A 19417-nucleotide genomic window follows, 5' to 3' on the forward strand; every position below is an offset into this window, starting at 1 on the left:
GGGGGGGGGGGGTGGTAAATAAAATTCAATTTATATTATCAGCTCTATGAGATAGAAATAATTGTAAAAATATATCTTTATGATAAATATTAAATTATTTTAAAAAAATAGAACGTTATAATAACCTAAAGACAATGTAACAACGGGAGATTTGAATACTTTGGCCATAATAATAATAATAATAATAATAATAATAATAATAATAAGCTTCGATACAAAAAAAAAAAACCCCTTTCAAAATCAATAATAATAATTAAAGTTCGAACTTTTTTCGCAAATACAATTCTTACAATTTTTAAACGCGACAAATCAAATCCTCGTAGCCCGAAACCATTTATTCCTCTAATTGGCTACAAGTTATAAATAATAAACTAGACATTTTCAAGTAATCGTAGCTAGAGCTGCTTTTTAAAATAGTATCGACATGGAAGATGATGCTACTGCACATACGCAATTAACATTTACCAACTAATATTGATTGAAGGCTTTGATAGGCTCTAGCTAGGATAAGCTACCATTTAATCATTTATAAATGCCTATCCGCAAAGAGTGCAAGTACAATAAATTGGTTTCACATTGATTTCATTTATATTTATAGACAGCCAGCCAGCCTTTCGGTTTCAAAGTTATAAGATTGGTACAAGTTGTTTGGATGATTTTCTATCTTCCTTTTTCTTGCTCGCGACTTCCGCGCCATGCCCGAGTGCAATGGAAACTTTTCCTGCCGTTGTGTTAAAGCATTGAAGAAGGAGACGGACAACGGGGACGGGCTCGGTGATGTGACTGAGAATGTGAAAAGTACGGAGTCCCATTATAATGAGTGATTTACTTCGGGAAATCTTTAATATTTATAAAAGTTCGTACGATCTCTTTTCCACTGAGTATCAGCTTCGTCAGCCTACTTCTTTCGAGAGTTCTAGAATTATTTAAACCAACGAGGCGAAAATCAAATAAATTTCAGAATCGTGCTCGCTCGTTGGAAAGCATTGCGACGAACATAAACAATGCCCTAGTATGCGTACGTTCGATATTTCACTCTCCAATGCATGTTAAATAATCGTTTAATTTTTCACTGCTATCATGAAGAAAAAACGCAGACAGCACAATGCTAGTGTGGAGAAAAGCGGAGATTCGACGAGATGTACCGATTCATGTAACAGTATGAGTACATTTACATTCCCTATAATTATTAATTTATCGTTATTTAATAACGATTGAAAATTTCTTAATTTGTCAAAAAAAAAAAAAAAAAAAAAAAAAAAAAAAAAAAAAAAAAAAAAAAAAAAAAAAAATAATGCAATTTTTAGAGCGATTGGAATGCCAACATTTTCTAAAGGCCGTTAATTTGAACAAATTGAGAAAAGTAGCCAAGGATAAAAAGAATATCTGTGTCGAATGTCTCAAAAATAAGGATCCCGTAATGATTGACGACGAAGTAATAAGAATTATTGCCTATTGAATGATTTATGTATTTTTAATAGAATTTTTAGTAATATACGATAATAATTTTCTGTTGCGAAAACCATTTTTAGCTGTTCTGTAAATCTTCTGAATTATGGATTTGTTTGCAATGTGGACATTCCGTATGTAAAAAAAGTGAGAATAACCATGTGAAGAAACATTTCGAGACTAGTCGAAGTACCGAACATTGTGTAATGATTAATACTTTCGATTGGACTGTTTGGTGCTACCGCTGTGATAAAAATGTTTATCATAGGTATGTTTATGATTCTACCGCATCACGAAATTTCAAAGTTTTAAATTTCAAATTAATTATTTCATTACGTATTCCATCGTTTATAGTAATAGTGGGAGTAAGAAGAAAATCCTTGAAGTTACGGAATTATTAAAAAATTCGATAAAGTCAAATAAGCCAATTCAGCCAAAGCCTTGTATACCACTGTGCCAAAATGAGAAATCCAGCACAGACAATGATAATAAAGCAATATCGAATGATTTTCCTAAAGTCGGGGTATGTATTTATACGGCCGCTCGTTCGGTAATGCCCGAAACCCTCTAACTTATTTGTATTTGTAGGGATTAACAAATTTAGGAAATACTTGCTTCTTTAATGCAGTACTACAATGCCTTGCACAGACACCATATTTAATTAAAGTCTTGGATGACTTGCAAGTGCCTGGACAAAAAATTGTAATACCTGGTGGAGGGTTTAAAGGAGCTGATAACAAAGAAGTTGACTTGGTATATCGAAGATTTTTAAAATATTGCCTATTAAATTTTCTTTAATTCTATTAATGTATCTATCATCTGCGCATTGACTTTTAGCCACCCATAGAGGGAGTTTTACAAAAAACTGGTACTTTTACGCCTATATTACGTAAAACTCTTACAGAAATGCAAAATTCCAATGGTCAAGTTTATAATCCTTTAGAATTATTAAATTCATTAAGGGAAAGTACAAATCAATACACGGACGGTGGTCAACACGATTCACACGAACTTTTGAGGCATTTATTAGAACAAGTTCGTAGCGAGGATCTACAGGTACAATATTAACAACTATTCGTTATTCCATTATACTATATTATTTTATTATATTATATTATTTAAACTTATTTACTTTGAAAAAATTATACAAAAATTATTTTTGCTCCTTTAGAGGTACAAAACAATAATTTTACAAGAGCTCGATCTAACTGAAAAATCGAAACGTCAGTGTATAGACAGTAATTTGAAAGATCGTGTTAAATTCTATGGAAATCAAGCTAGTGCTAAATTATTGGGCCCAGAGCGAATTTTTAGGGGAGAATTATTCTCAGCTCTTCAATGCTTAAATTGTCGTCATTACTCATCTCGAGCTGAGCCATTTCTAGATCTTAGTTTACCTGTCTTGGTTGAAAAATCACAATCTCCTAATCTTAAGTAAGTTTATTTTATATGTAATTAGTGAACTGGTAAAGGAGGAAAAAATTTAAATATATATAATTAAAATTTAAGATAATATTTGAATATTTTTAACATTTTTATCTAAACAAAACAAAAACAAAACAAAAATAAACAACAACAAAATAAAACAAGGAGGAAAAGCAGTGGATTGGAGAATTCAATAGACTCGATTATTAATTCCAATAATTCTTCTACACAAGAATGCAAAAAGACTTATAAGGCCGCTAATAAGAAAAATAGAACAAATAGAATAAAAAATCGTGATATTACTAGCCCATCTATATCTAATCCAAATCGTATATCTGAAGAAAAAAAAGAGAATGTAATAGAATTTGGTAACTATAAATTATAATTATAATATTATTATTAAAATTTAACAAATAGTTGTAATAGGTAGAATAAAATTTTCATCTATGTTTTGTTTTCAGAGGAAAGCGATGCCGATGTAGAAGATAATATTGAAAACGAAGATGTTTCAATGCCAGAAATCGGTGAGTCGGGATACAGTTCAGAAAAACCATCCGCAGTCACAAGTCCAGAATCTCTTTCAGAATTTCGAGACACCGAACAAAATACTAATAATCTAGAGCTAAATGTCCTACCTGTTCTAAGCGATACATCAAGCAATTTTCATATTATGCAATCAGCCTACAAAAACAGCACATCACCAAGCCCAACAGATATTTCAATGATAGATATTACGGAAAATAAAAGTATTGAAACAGCAGAATTTTCTCATTTAATTTCTCTAGCACATTCTGATATCACAAGTCCCGAAGGACCTACTATCAGTCCAATGAGTACTCCATTTACATCTAAAAATACTTCATCTACCTCGGTTTCGAGCGACGAAGAACGAGTGTCAGAGAAAATTGACCAACCCTTTTTAAAATCTAAAAGTTTTGAACAGATTGATTTGAATGATCAAGAAAGTTCTATGCAGTAAGTATATTAGCATTATCTTCAATTTTATAAGTTTGAGAATGAATAATTTATTTTGCAGGACAAGCGTTGACTTAGCAGATGAAAATTCAGGCGATAATGAAAATGACACGACCAAACTAACTAATGGCATCGGTGATATAACATCAGGTATAACAAAATTGGATTTATCAATCTTCTCTGAACCATCGATTTCATATTCTAACGAAGGAGAATGTTCGATACAATTGTGTCTTAATCAATTCACTAAACATGAATTAATGAATGGGAATAATAAAGTGGGTTGTGCTGCTTGTACAGAAAGAGAAAATAAGGTATATTTTATTCTATTTCAGGAAAAGTATATTAAAGTATCTTATTGCGAATACTCTTAGATTTTGTGCCTGTTAGGAAATCCTTTGATAATAATATAATACAATACCTTGAGTAATAAATTAAAAAGTATAATTGTAATTCTTTAGGGTGAAAAGGAAGGAGTGAAAATGGTTTGTACAGATAGTATAAAAAAATATTTGATTTCTCAAGTACCAGCAGTTCTCATTTTACATTTAAAAAGATTTCAAATGCAAAAGTTCAGTTTCCGTAAAGTATGTAAGCATGTTAGTTTCCCGATGCTCTTAGATTTTGCACCTGTCAGCAAAGATAAACGCCAGGTATATGCATTATATGGTGTGGTTGTGCATACTGGAAATTTATGTGGAGGACATTATGTATCTTACGTAAAGGTAATTGATATTGACAAAAATAAAATTTATGAAATTATAAAACATTGGATAAATAACAATTTTTCTCTTTCATTTAGTCAAGAGCACCGTTAAAACCAAACGATCCCAGATGGTCATTTTTACCTTCGAAAGATAGTTTTCCAAGTGATGAAACATCAAGCGAGTCTAATTTGGACTTGAAAAAGAGTGAAACTATTGATCTTGAAATTACAGATCCTAAAATTACTGAAATTCAAACACCACCGGGTCAGTGGTATTACATCTCTGATTCTAGGTATGTGTTATTTATTATTTCTTATACACACGCACGCACGCACGCACACGCACAAATATGTGCGCGCATGTGTGCGTGTGTTTTATCATTTATGCCGTTTAATAAATGTTTATAACATAAATTCTTGAATATTTTAGAGTTCAAAAAGTAGATGAAAAAACTGTTTTACAAAAGGAAGCTTATTTGTTATTCTATGAAAGAATACTGTAGATTTAGTTTTAATTTAAATACTCCACACCCGTCAATTCGTGTTAATTATAATAAAATAAATTAACTAATTAAAACAATAATGCCAATTTAAACATTATCAGCACTCACTAATGACTTGTGTAAATTGTTTAGTAATAAATATTTTCTCAAAAATGTAAAAGAAATTCGCACGTCGTATCAAAAGCATTAAAATCGTTTGAATTTTTAGTAATTTTAAACATTTAATAATTAATAATATGGTATATGATTTATCGTAGATTCTATTGCATATTCGATTATCATTTATTTTATAAATTTAATCAAGGTAAATATGTGTGTGTGAAGAATGTTATCATTTAAGATAAAAAAAAAGCATCATGTATTCAATAATAATTTAAGTTTAAGAAATAAAGGAAATATAAATATTGCATCACGATCAAATTAAAAAATTTGTCAATTTTAATGATGTGTGATTATTACTTGATGTGCATTTTATTGCATTTGCAAAAGAAAATTATTCATAATTTGTATTATATCGATAAATAAAGTCCTGTTTAAAAAAATTATTTTATTTTTCTCTAATTTGTTGTTAACACCCATAATAGGATACATATATATATATGTATATATATATATATATATATATATATATATATATATAAATGGTATGTTCTTTCTGACAACAGTGGCTATTATTAAAATAACCACTATTAGTAAAATTGTGTGAAGAATAAATAATAAATTTTGAAATTGTATATATATTTTGATCAATGAAATCTTATACACTGTAACGCTAACATATTTCCATAAATAAGAAGGATCAATGTCCATTCCTTACATGTTACTATTTTAGTGAGAAAATGTATTAAAAAATTAAAGTATACAATCCATTTAGTATTAAAGGCTTTCAACGTGTAAAATTCAATTATATTCAAAGATCTTAATTATTAAAAGATTTTTCAATATAATAATTAGTAGATGAGAATGTACTGAAAATTTTTAAATATTTCAGTCGACATATTGTTTATTCAATATCGTAATACAGCTTTAAATTAACAATTATTTTATCATATGTGTAAATATTTTGTACTGCATTACCATTAGTACAGATATAAAATAATAAAATAATAAAAGTTGCGAAAAACAATATGTAACACTTTGCCGATAACGATACATTTTACATTTATAAACGTTTATTTATATATGCTGTTGTTTTAAATTTATAAAATCCATTTCGTTATCATATAAAATTTTTAATTTGTTAATGGTGTGCATTTGTATTGCGCATATATCACAATTAATAATTAATTGCACGTACGTGTAATTCGTTGCCAATATCAATATACAAACATTTACAATATGATTTATAATGATAATATAGATCATTAATTCGTACTGAATTTTTTGTCTTAATTCTTAAAATTACGGATTATTGTATATTTACAATTAATTAATGTAAATTGAAAGTTATATGGTGTAACGAGTTATGAAAGGAAATACGATTTTGCATTATTTCATTCGCCGGCTTATACAATAATTAATAAAAAGAAAATATTAATAATAATAATTATTATTATAATAATTATAATAATAATAAAAGCGATCAGAAGTATCGATTGAAAAAATATAAATACATTTTAATCTTTGGAAATAAAATGATATTGACACATGTAAAAATAGAAATAAAAGTAAAATAATAATGAAAATGAAAACAAAACTGTATAGAGATGAATAGGCTCCTTATGACTGAGAATGCCATAACTTAATGCTGATTGGAGCAAAAAGTTCTGATAGCATTCGAGGACTCAATGTGAGTCACTGAAAAAGCAAAAATACCTCATCATCTACTGTATGACCTTTAACATTGTAGAGATTATAAAGCAGATTGTATTGTTAATCGTATAAGAAAATAAAAATAGAAATAAAAGTAAAAGTAAAAATAAAAATAAAAATAAAAATGTTTATACCCCATTGATAATGCCCTGAGAGCTGATTCTGGCTCTAGACAGGTGGACTTTGGCAAAATTTACAAAAAAACGTTCTGTGTTTGTGCATCTAAGTAAGTATGCTGCATAAATAAAATATCGGGCGCTTAATTAAATAAACGAAAGGCCAAACATGAACAAATTTAAACCATTTGACCATTTTGAAACTACGTTCTCTAGCTCTTGTCAATTTCATTGATAGTATATTAATATATTTATTAATATATTAATATTATTAATATATTTGAAGAAGAAAGTGCAATCCACGTTCTTACAAGTATTGCGCTATCTATGCACTATCTAATTGATCATACTAGGCGAAGAAATTATTGCGCAGCACAAGCAAATATATCAATATGCACAAAATAAAATATTCATTATCTAATCGAACTGCCTACCTAATTTTAAATCTTTCTTATGAATCAAGTTGATAAGGGACGGGGACCGTAAACAAATAAATTAAACGACCGTCGATTATCCTGGCTACTTTCGCGTTTCACTTAAACATCTAGACATCAAAGCAATTATCCTTGTTCTTTGAATTCTAAGAGTCAATCTCACTGAGATTTGTACACTGACCATAGTTCACATTGCATCTTTATCCGTTAAAATATTTATACAATAATAGAGTACAGGAATTTGAGCATCTTTCTGTATCAATGTGTTTGTACATAATTCGTTAAACTATATGCAACTCTAAAGGGAAAGGCCATAATGATTTTCGCGAAGCTACGTGGCCGCTTGGATTTTTATCGCTGGATAAGAGATCGATTTTCGTGGCCTAACATTACGTAAACTAATGAGCCATCATAATATGGAAAATTTATCCTCTAATGAAAATTATTCGTTTAATGAACCATTTCATTACGATACAACGCTACTCTCACGGAGAGTACGTCAAATAATTGTTTTCTCTCTCTCTCTCTCTCTCTCTCTCTCTCTCTTTATTTTCTTCTTATTTTTCCTTTTCTTCTTTTTTTGTTTTCGTATTACGTTAAATGTACACTGCACACATTTTCTCTTCCTGGCTCTACGTATCGCGTGACAAAAAATCACAGCATCTTTCCGTCAAACTTTCAACAATCTTCGTTCGCTCTTGAAGATTTATTTACGCCATTCCTTCATTGAGCACGGGAAAGCCCAAGTTTCCAGTGGAATTACTGCAGGAGCTCTTTACCATTGTCACAATTTTCCAATTCATATTAATAATGAAAATAAATAAAAAAATCACATAAAATTCATGTTCGATATTCTTAAAGCACCCGACCGTTCCGCTTAAAAATTTGAAAATAATAATAGTATTCGGCAAAGTGCGGAGAACAGGTAGGAGTGGCTCGCGGAAAGTTACGAGCGTAACGGCTTGTCGACCAATAGAAGCCGAGTCGAGAGTCCAAGGAGAGCATCTTAAGCAATAATAAGAGTCTTTTGTAGATTGTTGAGCTCGAGAAGTCGTTAGACGCGAGGAACGCTCAGCCCCGTCGGCACGTGAAACGAGCGCATCAACCTGCTTCGCGCGGCACCGGATGATGAAAATTATAATTTCCGGCTTAGAGTTTCGGGAACATCGTGAGAATGGCCGCGCAGATCTGCTGAGGATCGGTCTTACGCGGATGAAGAGCCATCGCCGCCTGCACTTGCTCCTCGGGGAAGATGTTGGCCAGGTGGTAATGCAGATGCCTGCGAGCATCCTGATGATGCTGGCTCGTTTCCCAGGTGGGTGCTTGCAGGATCGAAGCGTGACCGCTTAAGAGATTCAGCTGGGGATCCGAGGTGCCGAGACGTTGGATAGGTAGAGTCAACGAGGCTCCGGTGACGTTCCCAACGCTCGCGTTGTTGCCGCTGACACGAGGTGGCCAGGCCCGATAGGATCCCGGAGCGGATGCTATCCGAGTCACATGTTGATGACGATACTGGCGATGTCGTTGCTGATACTGTTGCTGATGCTGCTGCTGACGTTGCTGATGTTGTTGTTGTTGTTGTTGCTGTTGTTGTTGTTGCTGTTGTTGTTGCTGCTGCTGCTGTTGCTGATGCTGCTGCTGCTGCTGCTGCTGCTGCTGCTGCTGCACGTCCAAATCCTCGGAACCAAAGTGCTTGAGGAGATCCTCGGCGAGGGATTGTTGTTTTTGATGTTGATGCTGTTGCTGGTGTTGATGCTGATGCTCCCAGCTAAAGAAAATTTTTAAATTTTATATTATGGTTTTATCGTATCGTTGATGCCAATCGCCAATTTTTCTCAATAATTCAATCTTGGAAAAAGCTGGCAACATATAACTTCGGCACCCGTGTGCATTTATCGTGAAACGAACCGACATTGAACCAAAGATTAATATTTTACTGTAATTTTACAAACTTTGTGCAAAAAAAGAATAAGAAAAAAAGAGACAAATTTATTTCACATTTTCTCGAGCACGCACACACATGCACACGGAATTTTTTATATATAGATATACATTTTATTTATTTAATTTTTATTTAATTATATTCTTGAAAAATTAACTCTTATTAAAATGTATGAGTCTTGATTTATCAAGTTCTCATAGACAATAACAATTTAAAATTGATCGATCAAAAAATTAATTCATCTTCCAAGTTACTTCATTCATTCCTTAAAAACTGCTTTTCATTTACGTATATAGTTCAACGTATCCGACCGCTTTTAAATTCTATTCGTTAAAATGTCCAACTTATAATAGATTAAATGGTCATTAATCACGAATGATTGCAATCTATATTCTAAGGAGAGTTTGAAAAATTGCTAAAAGATAATAGTAAATAATTAAAACGAATATTACAGACAATTAATCGATCGATTGGAGTGTCGTGTACATTTATCGTCGCTTCATCTTAGATAATTGATGACAATTAAGAATTCCATAACAGCGCATACGGTGTATGTCTTTTATTTACCTCATTGAGACCGGATAGGAGGAATCATTACTGACGCGTACTGTTAACTGTCTACTCTGTATCGCTGAATGTGGCGAATTAACGATCGATTGAGCGGAACGAAGCGTTTGCGGCTGTTGCTGCTTCGGCGAGGCGACCAGTTGTTGTTGTTGTTGTTGTTGCTGTTGCTGTTGCTGATGCTGTTGCTGTTGCTGTTGCTGTTGCTGTTGCTGCTGCTGATGGTATACTGGTAAACGATTGATTCGCGGATCGCAATTGGGATTCAGCGTCAACTGGCGCTGGAGTTTCCTGTGCATGTTCGCCGGCTCTGGATCAGGATTTACAATTCTAGGCGCTATCCATCCAAGCGAAGATGGATACCCTTTTTCAAAATATAATCATCAAATTATTAAATCGGATATGAACAGTTTTTAAGGAAAGGTTCTTATTAAAACTTAGATCAACTTTATGGTTCATTAAATGCTGCACTAATCGATCTCGGGAATATCATTATTAATAGGTCGAAATTGGCAGTTGGCAGTCGGCCGTCCAAACTTTTAATAGCCAGTCAATAATTATAGTCGATATGACATTTTCTCATTCTTCGATTAACAAATAATAAATAAATAAACTAGCCCATCAAACGCGAATTTAGACGTGGTTTTTTCTTTAAGCGCGACGTAAGACAATCCAAACGCAACGACATCCGGGACAGAGGGGGGCAAGAGTCACTTCCCTCTATTAGAGGGAGGAAAGAGTCACTTCCCTCTATTCATCGATTCGACGAACGAACTTTAAAGAAAAATAAACGAAGGACAAAAGAGTTAAAAAGCCATTGAGCCGCCATGGCTCTTGAATAATGGATGGCTCACCTTGAGTTGTTTGAGCTGCGAGGATGGACTGCGCGTAAGCGATGGGTACGACGTGGCTCTGTGGCCCCTCCGCGGTGACATTCTCCGCGGATCTGCTCTTGGAGGCGGGGCTGGGATCGCCGGCCGCCCAGGAGCTCGTCTTGCTGAGGAACGCATGCTGGACAGTCAAGGGCAGGCTGAGGCTGGGCCCGCGCGCCTGCAGGTGGCGCTGAGCGTGCTCGACGAGTCTCTCCGTCACCGACTTGTGCGGATGTGAGCCGCGCTCCGGGTGCCGGAACTTGCATTTGTTGCCGTACGTGCACTTCTGTAAAAGATGATGGGCGATGTGATGGGAGGCCGCACACGCCGTTACACAACGTGGACGGGGTTAGGGGGATCGGCCGACTTCGTTAAACTAATTAGTCAGTATCGGGGCATGACCGAGTCGCGCTCGCTACTTCTTTACGACAATAATAATCATCCTAATGAATGTTTGTAAAATGAAAATAAATATCAAAAAGAAGAAAAGAAGAAAAGAAGAAAAGAAGCGAGACCAATCGTGCAGGTAACGTAGAATTTTGACGGAAGCTAGAGAGGCCAATTTTCGCCTTGATCCCGTTCTCTTTTGGCGCGCATGTGCCGCTTGAAAGCATCGGGCCAATTTGAATGCAAAAATGCTAAAAACATCTATGAGCAACGTCCGTTTGCCGGAATTTATGCTTTTTACGTTGAAGTCTCGTAACGACTGCACCTGTCTCGGCTCGGAACGAACAAAAGACCGTGTTGCCTGCTACTTGAAATGATGTGCCGGCCTTTGTGATTGGCCATTTTTCATTGCAGACGAATAATAGCCAAGCCCGAATGTAGCGTCGTTGCAAAGATATATATATATATATATATATATATATATATATATATATATATATATATAGAGAGAGAGAGAGAGAGAGAGAGAGAGAGAGAGTCAAACATTATTAGGGAATGATCGAAGTTGTAAGATCCTTGCGTAAAATCGTGATAAAACGCGTATTTCTCGCTCGAATTCGTCCGGGGATTCATCGACACGTCGCAATTAACGCATTTCGCAGGTCGCTCTACGGCCGAGATTATGTATGATGTATGATGTATGATGTATTATGTATGATGTATGATGAATGTTGGGTAACCTTTGCGTATGGGCAGGGTGGAGCGGGCTCCGAGCGCCTAAGTCCGACTCTGAGGAAGTTGTCGAGGGTCGGTCCACTCCTACCGAGCGGATCGTCCGGCGGCATGAAGCGATCGTTGACGAAGCTGTACATGAGAATCCTCTCCTCGACGACCTTTCGGAACTCGGGATTCTCCTGAGCGAGGTCCCGATAATTGTCGTTGCTGACGACGATGCCATCGACCTCCGCGGCCAGCCTCAGTATGTAGCGGTCGTCGTAACAGACCATCCGCTTACCACCGACGAGCCTTGGGACACGGAAGGCCAGTTCGTTTAATCGTGCAGTGACGAGTCGCGGCTCGGCTCTACCTACCTCGAGGGCGTGAAGACGAGGAGCCGATCGCGCTCGAGCTCGGCCAGTATGTCCTGCTCGACGATTGGATTATCGGGCCGCGAGGCCTCCTTACGCCACTTGGGCACGAAGACGGTGATCTCGCGGTGGCCGCGGGCGCGCAACCAATCGACGCAAATCTTAATGCCACGGCAAGAGAAGACCTCCTTGTTGCCATGGCTCATGGCGACGTTACTGCCGTCGACAACGACGGGGCGAAGGGCCTCGTGTTCCGGGCCCGCCGTCGCCTCCTCGACGCCGTCCGTCGGCAGGAGGGCCTCGGCCGCCGACTCGTCCGCCGTTTCGGCGAGCCTCGGCGCCCCGCTCGCCCCGAGCTTTATCAACTCGGCGAGTAGCTCGTTTTGCCCGGGTTCGGGGCCCAGCTTCTGCAGTGCCGCTTGAACCAGTCGCTCCGTATAGCCGAGCTTGAGGGCGAACTCCACTCGAGCGGCGTAGCCTGCGGATGGATAGGCATAGTTTTTACGAGCCGCGCTCATTCGTCACAAGGACGAGTTGACGAGTCGTCGTCGTGCGTTAATTAATAATATTGCCGATGCCTCGGTCGATTGCATCGCGTAGACTTTGAGGCTAATTTCAATTCGAATCTCTATTCCATCGTCGTTGCCGCGATGGAGGCAATCCTGTTTGCGCGTGACGTTGGCTATATTGCGATACACGCGTTACCATTATTGACAATGAACGCGTGAATTACTTGCACTTGCGCCGTTAAGGAGGTAACGAGGATGAGCAGGCTTTCACCCGCTGACTATACGATTTTTTGCGATCGCAATGCCCACGGTAATCTGGCATTGTGAGAAAGAAGGAGAGGAGAATAAGGTAAGGTTTTCACTCGATGCTTGGAAAGTTGGCTGCGCTAGTGCAAGTGCGCGGCTCGACATTCGATCTCGACTTTTCACTTACTCATTTAAAACTAACGATATTCTCTGTTACCGGCAATATGGCACGATAATTGCTATTACCATCGAATGAGATAATTCCATTGGCATAAATAGTTGCCGATACATAGTGGGCTAAGTCGAGATTGATCATTGAGCCTATTATTTAACAGCTATTACGTGAAGCTATTTATGTATATCCAATCTTCTATCCAAGCTTCGAACAAGTAATTTAAGCGAGTTGAGCCTGGTGTCGATAATTCTTGGAAAAATTTTTATACTCCATATTATTACTAATCATCTATATATATATATATATAAATTATTCGAGCACCTGTGGTAAAAGCAGCGTATTATATAAAGTTTCGTCGAGATTACGCTCACCTCGGCATAACTCGAGGAACTTGAATTCGAGAGTCGCGGCAGCCGTCGCGTTGCGTATTAAGTAACGAAAAAAGTGTAAACGCCCCACGGCATTAGGATAACGTCATTGAAGTAAATAGAGGCACTCGGTAAGATCCGACTAGCCGGTGAGCAGTGATAACGTACCTGGGGTATTGTGAGCCGGCGTCGCGGCGCCGATATTCTGCAACGCCCCATGGACCGTGACGTACTCGGCGAACTCAGCCGCCAGGGTATCGGAGGCCTGGCGCGAGACATCCGAGTGGGCCGTTGTCGCGAGCTTGTTATCGTACTGCGCCGACGTGCTGTCCTCCTCGACCTCGTAGTCGCTGTCGTAAGACGAGTCCTCAGCCTCCGCGCCACCCCCGCTGCCCAATATCGTGCAATCCACGTACTTCTGTAACAGTGAAGTACACGCGTGCAATTATCTTTACGTCGTTGGCTAAATACTTTTCACCACTCCTTTCGCCCTATCCCTTTCCGCGCTCACCAACGCCGTTTTATCCATTCGTTCAAAAATTCACGACATTATCTTACATTTTTAACTTACATTTTCTTACGACACTCTCGCTTTTACTGTTCAACTATAGCATCGCCTTTTTTTGGTTCTTAAATTCTATTTTTAAATACTTTTTATTAAATTTCTTTTTCTTTTTTTACTTTTTATCATATTTGCGTATATATATATATATATATATATATATATATATATATATATATATAGTTGTCATGAGATTCGTGTGATTGTGCAACCGATAGTGCTCTGACGATAATAATGAGGATGATAATATGAGGATAATAATAAGGAGGAATACAGTGTGAATTCGTAACTTCGCTTATATTCCTTTCGAGACGAAGATCGTTCCGTTAAAAGGAACGATCAATGTAAGAAATGTAAAAGGCTTCGTAACAAACTCGTAAAGCTGAATACAAAATTATACTTGTGGAACATTTTGAGTTGAAGGTCGTTGCGGACGACAGAGTTATCATAAAACTTATTTTGAAATGTAATTGTATTACATTTATGTAAGACTACAATGCACAACAGACCATTGCGTATAACCACGCGTAGACGTACATTTTATAATTATTATAAATGCTTTAATTATTATGTAGTCAATGTGGCGATTAATTATTTGCATTATCCATTCGAGAATGTAATATTTCAAAAGCACTTGCGGCTATTAACTTTAGATAAAAATAACGAGTCTTACAATTTATCGGAAATCTTTTATGTATTTGTCGTTCGTTAAAATTATTTAATTCTTTCGTTTTATTCGAGAATTTTAACGTTATAAAATCCTGATGCGATTAATAATTATCTCATATATTTAAACATGTTTGTATTTGAAAAGCAAATCCGTATTTTGTCACATTAACACATAATATACGGATTTAGTTTGATGCATTGACGCTTATAAATAATAGGCGTATTGTTATTTATTCAGTTGTTCGAATAATTAAAGGACGAAAAATAATACTAAATTTGCTATTAAGTTACCACGATGATTATCTCGGATAATTGTGAAAAGATAGAAGATTCTTGAGCAAACCAGTCGCAAAGTATTCATAATGAAAGTAAAAGCAATTCATTATTATCATCTGCAATAAAGTAAATATATCTCTTATGAAAACTCTCAGATCCTTCAATAATAAGTAGCTGTTGAAATTAAAATAGTTTAAATTTTACTTTTAATTGCCATAGAATCTACAAAAAAAAAAAATCATTTTTCTTTACATACTTAAAGATATATTGTATAAAATTTCTTATAAAAAAAAAATTACTCTCTAACAAGATACAAAATTGTTTCCGCACTAATTAATACCAACTCAACTCAATAGAGAGTCGACTTTCTAACATTGTAGTCGGCCAATAAGAGCTAAAAAAAGAAAAATGAAAATAAGATCCTACGCACATAAAATTATTTCACATCAGTATTGTGAGAAATATTTTTCAATGTAATTAATAATTTTAAAACACAGTTGTATAAAATTATCGGGCATATTAATTATCGTCTGCGAACAAAATTATTGATTAACGTACAATAACATATTTAATAAATAATGACTTCTTCGCTTATTGAATGTTGAAGAAACCTAAATAATCTAAATAAAAAACCTAAATGAACCAAAATATTGTATTTATCGTCGATGTTAAGAGGGGTTGCTTACATTGATAAGTACATGCTAAAATATTAAAATAGTTTCTAATCAATTTCACAAAGAAACGCTTTAAAGTTCAAGTATGGTTGTATGGTATATTAAAGTTAATCTCCATGTGATTGCAGTAATGTTTCCATTTCATAATAAATTCGTAGGCTGAATTAAGAAGGATACTCTGCACGAAATTGTAAATCTGCACTTGTTATCCCGTAATGTTATCGCAGTAAAGTAAAATTTTATAATGATGTTATTTCATTAGCATGAAGTAAATGTAAATATATTCCTAGGAGATTAGAATTGCGAGAAATGGCTCAATGGTAACGTGGAAGAAATAATATTTATTGGACGTATGCGAATAATATAATTGTGCGTTTCGTTAAGGAAAGAAAATAAAGCATCGTCGTTGAGGACGATATTTCTGGAAACACGGAGAAGCGAAATTACTTAATTAATACGAATTACTAAAGCAAATAAAAATAAATAACGGCGCTCCCGACGTAACAGTGCCCGAGTGGACGATTATAAATTATCTTATTGAAAGGGACTCTTTATTATTCTTTCTTTCCTTCCTTTTCTTTTCATTTGGCAAGCATTGAAGAGCAATCGCACTGACAGAGTAGCCATTACCCTCGCTATAAAAGTAAAGCGCCGTCGTTGAAAAAAGTGAGATGAAAACACGGAGAAAGAGGTATAGTGGCGGCGGGGGAGGGGAGGTAAATCGTAGTGGAAGGCCTCACGCAAGGAATGCGAACGAGCAAAATTTTCTGTCGTCAAAGAACGAGTTTGCGATGTCGTCTGCCCACTTAAGTCCGCGCCCGCTTACTATCCCACCGTCGAGGAAAATTTTCCGAAGGGAAAAAGGAAAAAAGTATTTCGCATGCTCGCTCACTGCGACATTCGGATTTACGTATGTGCTCGCAGGAGCAACGACAAAGAAGAAGGACATAAGCCAGATAGATAGATAGATAGAGAGAGAGAGAGAGAGAGAGAGAGAGGAACAAGAGACTCGGATGATGGAGAGACGGATCTATCCTCGTATCCGTGCGCAGTGAAAGTAGCGGGACTACAGGGAAAACAGGTGCGTGCGCGCCGTGCTACCTCCGTCTTTCTTTCTCTCTCTCTCTCTCTCTCTCTCTCTCTATCTATCTATCTATCTGGCTTATGTCCTTCTTCTTTGTCGTTGCTCCTGCGAGCACATACGTAAATCCTGCCGTCGTAGCTGCCGTCGTTGTTGCTTTCACTCTGGGAGCGCTTTTTAACGTGGCCAGAGATTAATCGATCCCACTCCCGCTCGGACACCCGGATCAGCAGTCCCCGATTCTAGTGAACGTTGCTCGCCAGCATCTCGGGAAATTGTCAACGCGAGTGCGCCGTGGGAAAATCGCATTGCGGCGCTTATGCCGTGGAGCAGGAGCACGAGCAGTGGAGCTACGGCGGAGTAACCGGTGGGGGTAACGATTTGGGGAAAATCGGATGGGAGAGGGGTCGTGTTCACCACGATGATGATGCGATTTGTAAACAACGGAGCCGATCCCAATAAAGCGAGTGCGAGCGCTCGCTAGTCGACGGCACAAGCGTGAAGAAAATTCGCCGTCAGTTCGAACGTAAAATACCCGGCACTCGCTCTTTATCGCTTAGCCGGTACGCGATAATGCGCGCGCGCGCAAGCGCGCACCGCGCACAACAAATGACTCGCCCGCTTAACGAAACGCAACCGAAGGACGGAGAGTCGCGCTCCCGTGACGTTCCCCGGCTCGAGTTAGTCCGACGATCCAAGCGGCCATTACAGCAGCGATAAATCATCACAGCGCTTCGATTTGTAAAAGAGGCAAAATAAGATGTAGATGCGGAGGAGGTGGAGGAGGAGGAGGAGGAAAACGATCGAAGGAGCAATTCGTAGTAGAAGAAACGGCACTCGCGTTGAAGCGAAAAAAACTCGAGGCTCCTTTGACTTTACGTCGGAGCTATCGTTGGGGTCGCCGAGCACGCGGTCAGTCCGCTCTCACCTTTCCCATGATCGTCATGTCGCTCTTCGAGGATGATGCACCGGCGTCGAGCGGAGCTTCCACCGCCTCCTCGTCACCTGCGCGCTCCAGCTCGCATGCCCGAGCTCGACTGTGAGCGCGCGCGTGCGCTGCTCGACTGGCTGGGACCGCTCGGGGGGCCCCCGGGCCGGCGCTTAGTGAATGGGCCGCGCGGCAACGCGCATCGCCGCCGGAGAAACGAGCCAGTCCCCGTGGCCCAGCCGCCGTCGACGTCACGACGCTTCTGCGGACGTCGGGGAAGGGGCCGCGGGCCGAGGCACCACCACCTCCACCTCCACCATCCCCGTCACCGCTACCACTACCACCACTTCCACAGTTAAACCTCCCCCCCCCGGCCCCATCCTCTTCCTCCTCAACCTCCTCCTTCTCCTCCTCCTTCTCAACCTCCTCCACCTCAACCTCCTCCTGCTCCCTACAAAACGAGATACGCCGCTTTTCGCTGCCGCGGAGAAGGAAGCCTCGACCGAATGACGTAGTCCAAGTCGGGATGTGCTAGGGCCGGACATGGTGAGTGTTTCACCCCCTTCCTTCTCCTCCTTCTCCACCTTCTTCTTCTTCTCTCCCTATTCCCCCGGGCCCAGCAGCCGTGCCGTCAAAATCGACAACGGAAGGAGCCTCTTCTGATCGCCGACCGTTATTATTCCTTAATCCTGAGGCCCGCCAGAAATCTCATGGATCGGCCTCAGGGATTCGGCCCATTAACCGGCGCTCCCAATCTTACCACTACCACCACCATTATATTCCCTCCATCCACCCCATACCGTACCGTCCCAATCTCGAAAAATTCACCGTTTGCACTATACTAGCCACGTTAAGTATATCGCTCGCACGAATCGTCGGTCGTTTTGTATGAGCGGAACTCCCCAACAACTTGCCCATAACCCAGCTATATCAGCCAATACCACATGCTTCACCCTCGATCCTTGATGAATCACTTGCCTGATCCCGATAGCGAGCTCTCGCTAAGGAAAGCGATTTCGTTACAGCGGGCCAATGCTCCACCAAGCATTTCGCGCAAATCTCAGTAATTCATAGAGAGCCCGACTTTCTTCGACGACTCTTCATTTCCTCCCTATCCTCGTCAATTGCTCAATTATTTACGCTCAATTGAATTAACGCATCCCCGAGAGAGGGCAATCAATTCCTCCACATGAAATATCTCCCAATCGCCGCTGTGTATTTATTCCACACAAATCTCGCCACCCATTCATATTGATCTGGGACATTAGTCGTTAGGCTAAACTAACGAGGGTGGGTGTTGGGATCATCATCCCTAGAGGCGGCGAAGAGGTTGGAAATTTTTAGCCGGGTGCCTTCGTTTGCCGGGCGAAAAGCTAGCCGATCGGAGTATTTTTGGCCGGTAAGGTGACACCGAGCTCGTTGGCTCGCTGATTCGTTTCGGGGCTGACGAAAAGCGCGAGGCAGAACGCAAAACTCGGCAGAAGGCCACGGGCTCCGGACCCTCGCTATGTGCGTGCGCCTAATGGTAGCGCCGAGAACAATAGGAACGGACGGAACAGCGTGTACTCCGACGCTGAAATCGAAAGTCGCCGCGGTCGGAATGAATTTCTTCGGCGCCCACTAAAACGGGAGAAAGAGGATGGAGTGGGCGCGGGA

The 19417-nt window shown here is 38.6% G+C and overlaps 2 protein-coding genes across 2 annotated transcripts; one reads left to right on the plus strand and one right to left on the minus strand.

Annotated features, from left to right (window-relative positions):
- The first annotated feature begins 757 nt into the window (after nt 1-757).
- On the plus strand, nt 758-5117 carry Usp16-45 (ubiquitin specific protease 16/45). Its single transcript, XM_011500507.1, has 13 exons — nt 758-1165; nt 1308-1435; nt 1533-1717; nt 1804-1972; nt 2038-2202; nt 2287-2505; nt 2621-2883; nt 3040-3242; nt 3336-3849; nt 3911-4163; nt 4311-4574; nt 4652-4848; nt 4986-5117. The coding sequence occupies exons 1-13, from the start codon at nt 1081-1083 to the stop codon at nt 5056-5058; spliced, it is 2718 nt and encodes a 905-aa protein (XP_011498809.1). The 5' UTR covers nt 758-1080; the 3' UTR covers nt 5059-5117.
- Nucleotides 5118-8363: 3246 nt separating this feature from the next.
- On the minus strand, nt 8364-17953 carry Regnase-1 (zinc finger CCCH-type containing protein regnase 1). The gene is made up of 9 exons (XM_011500508.1): nt 17762-17953; nt 13740-13989; nt 12277-12751; nt 11926-12211; nt 10781-11084; nt 10104-10290; nt 9930-9980; nt 9181-9188; nt 8364-8943 (listed from the first exon to the last, which is right to left on the minus strand). Exons 1-9 carry the CDS (start codon nt 17777-17779, stop codon nt 8570-8572), a joined length of 1953 nt encoding a protein of 650 aa, XP_011498810.1. The 5' UTR covers nt 17780-17953; the 3' UTR covers nt 8364-8569.
- Between the last annotated feature and the right edge of the window lie 1464 nt (nt 17954-19417).

The sequence above is a fragment of the Ceratosolen solmsi genome, unplaced genomic scaffold, assembly GCF_000503995.2.
Source record: "Ceratosolen solmsi marchali unplaced genomic scaffold, CerSol_1.0 scaffold56, whole genome shotgun sequence".
In the NCBI taxonomy this organism is placed as follows: domain Eukaryota; kingdom Metazoa; phylum Arthropoda; class Insecta; order Hymenoptera; family Agaonidae; genus Ceratosolen; species Ceratosolen solmsi.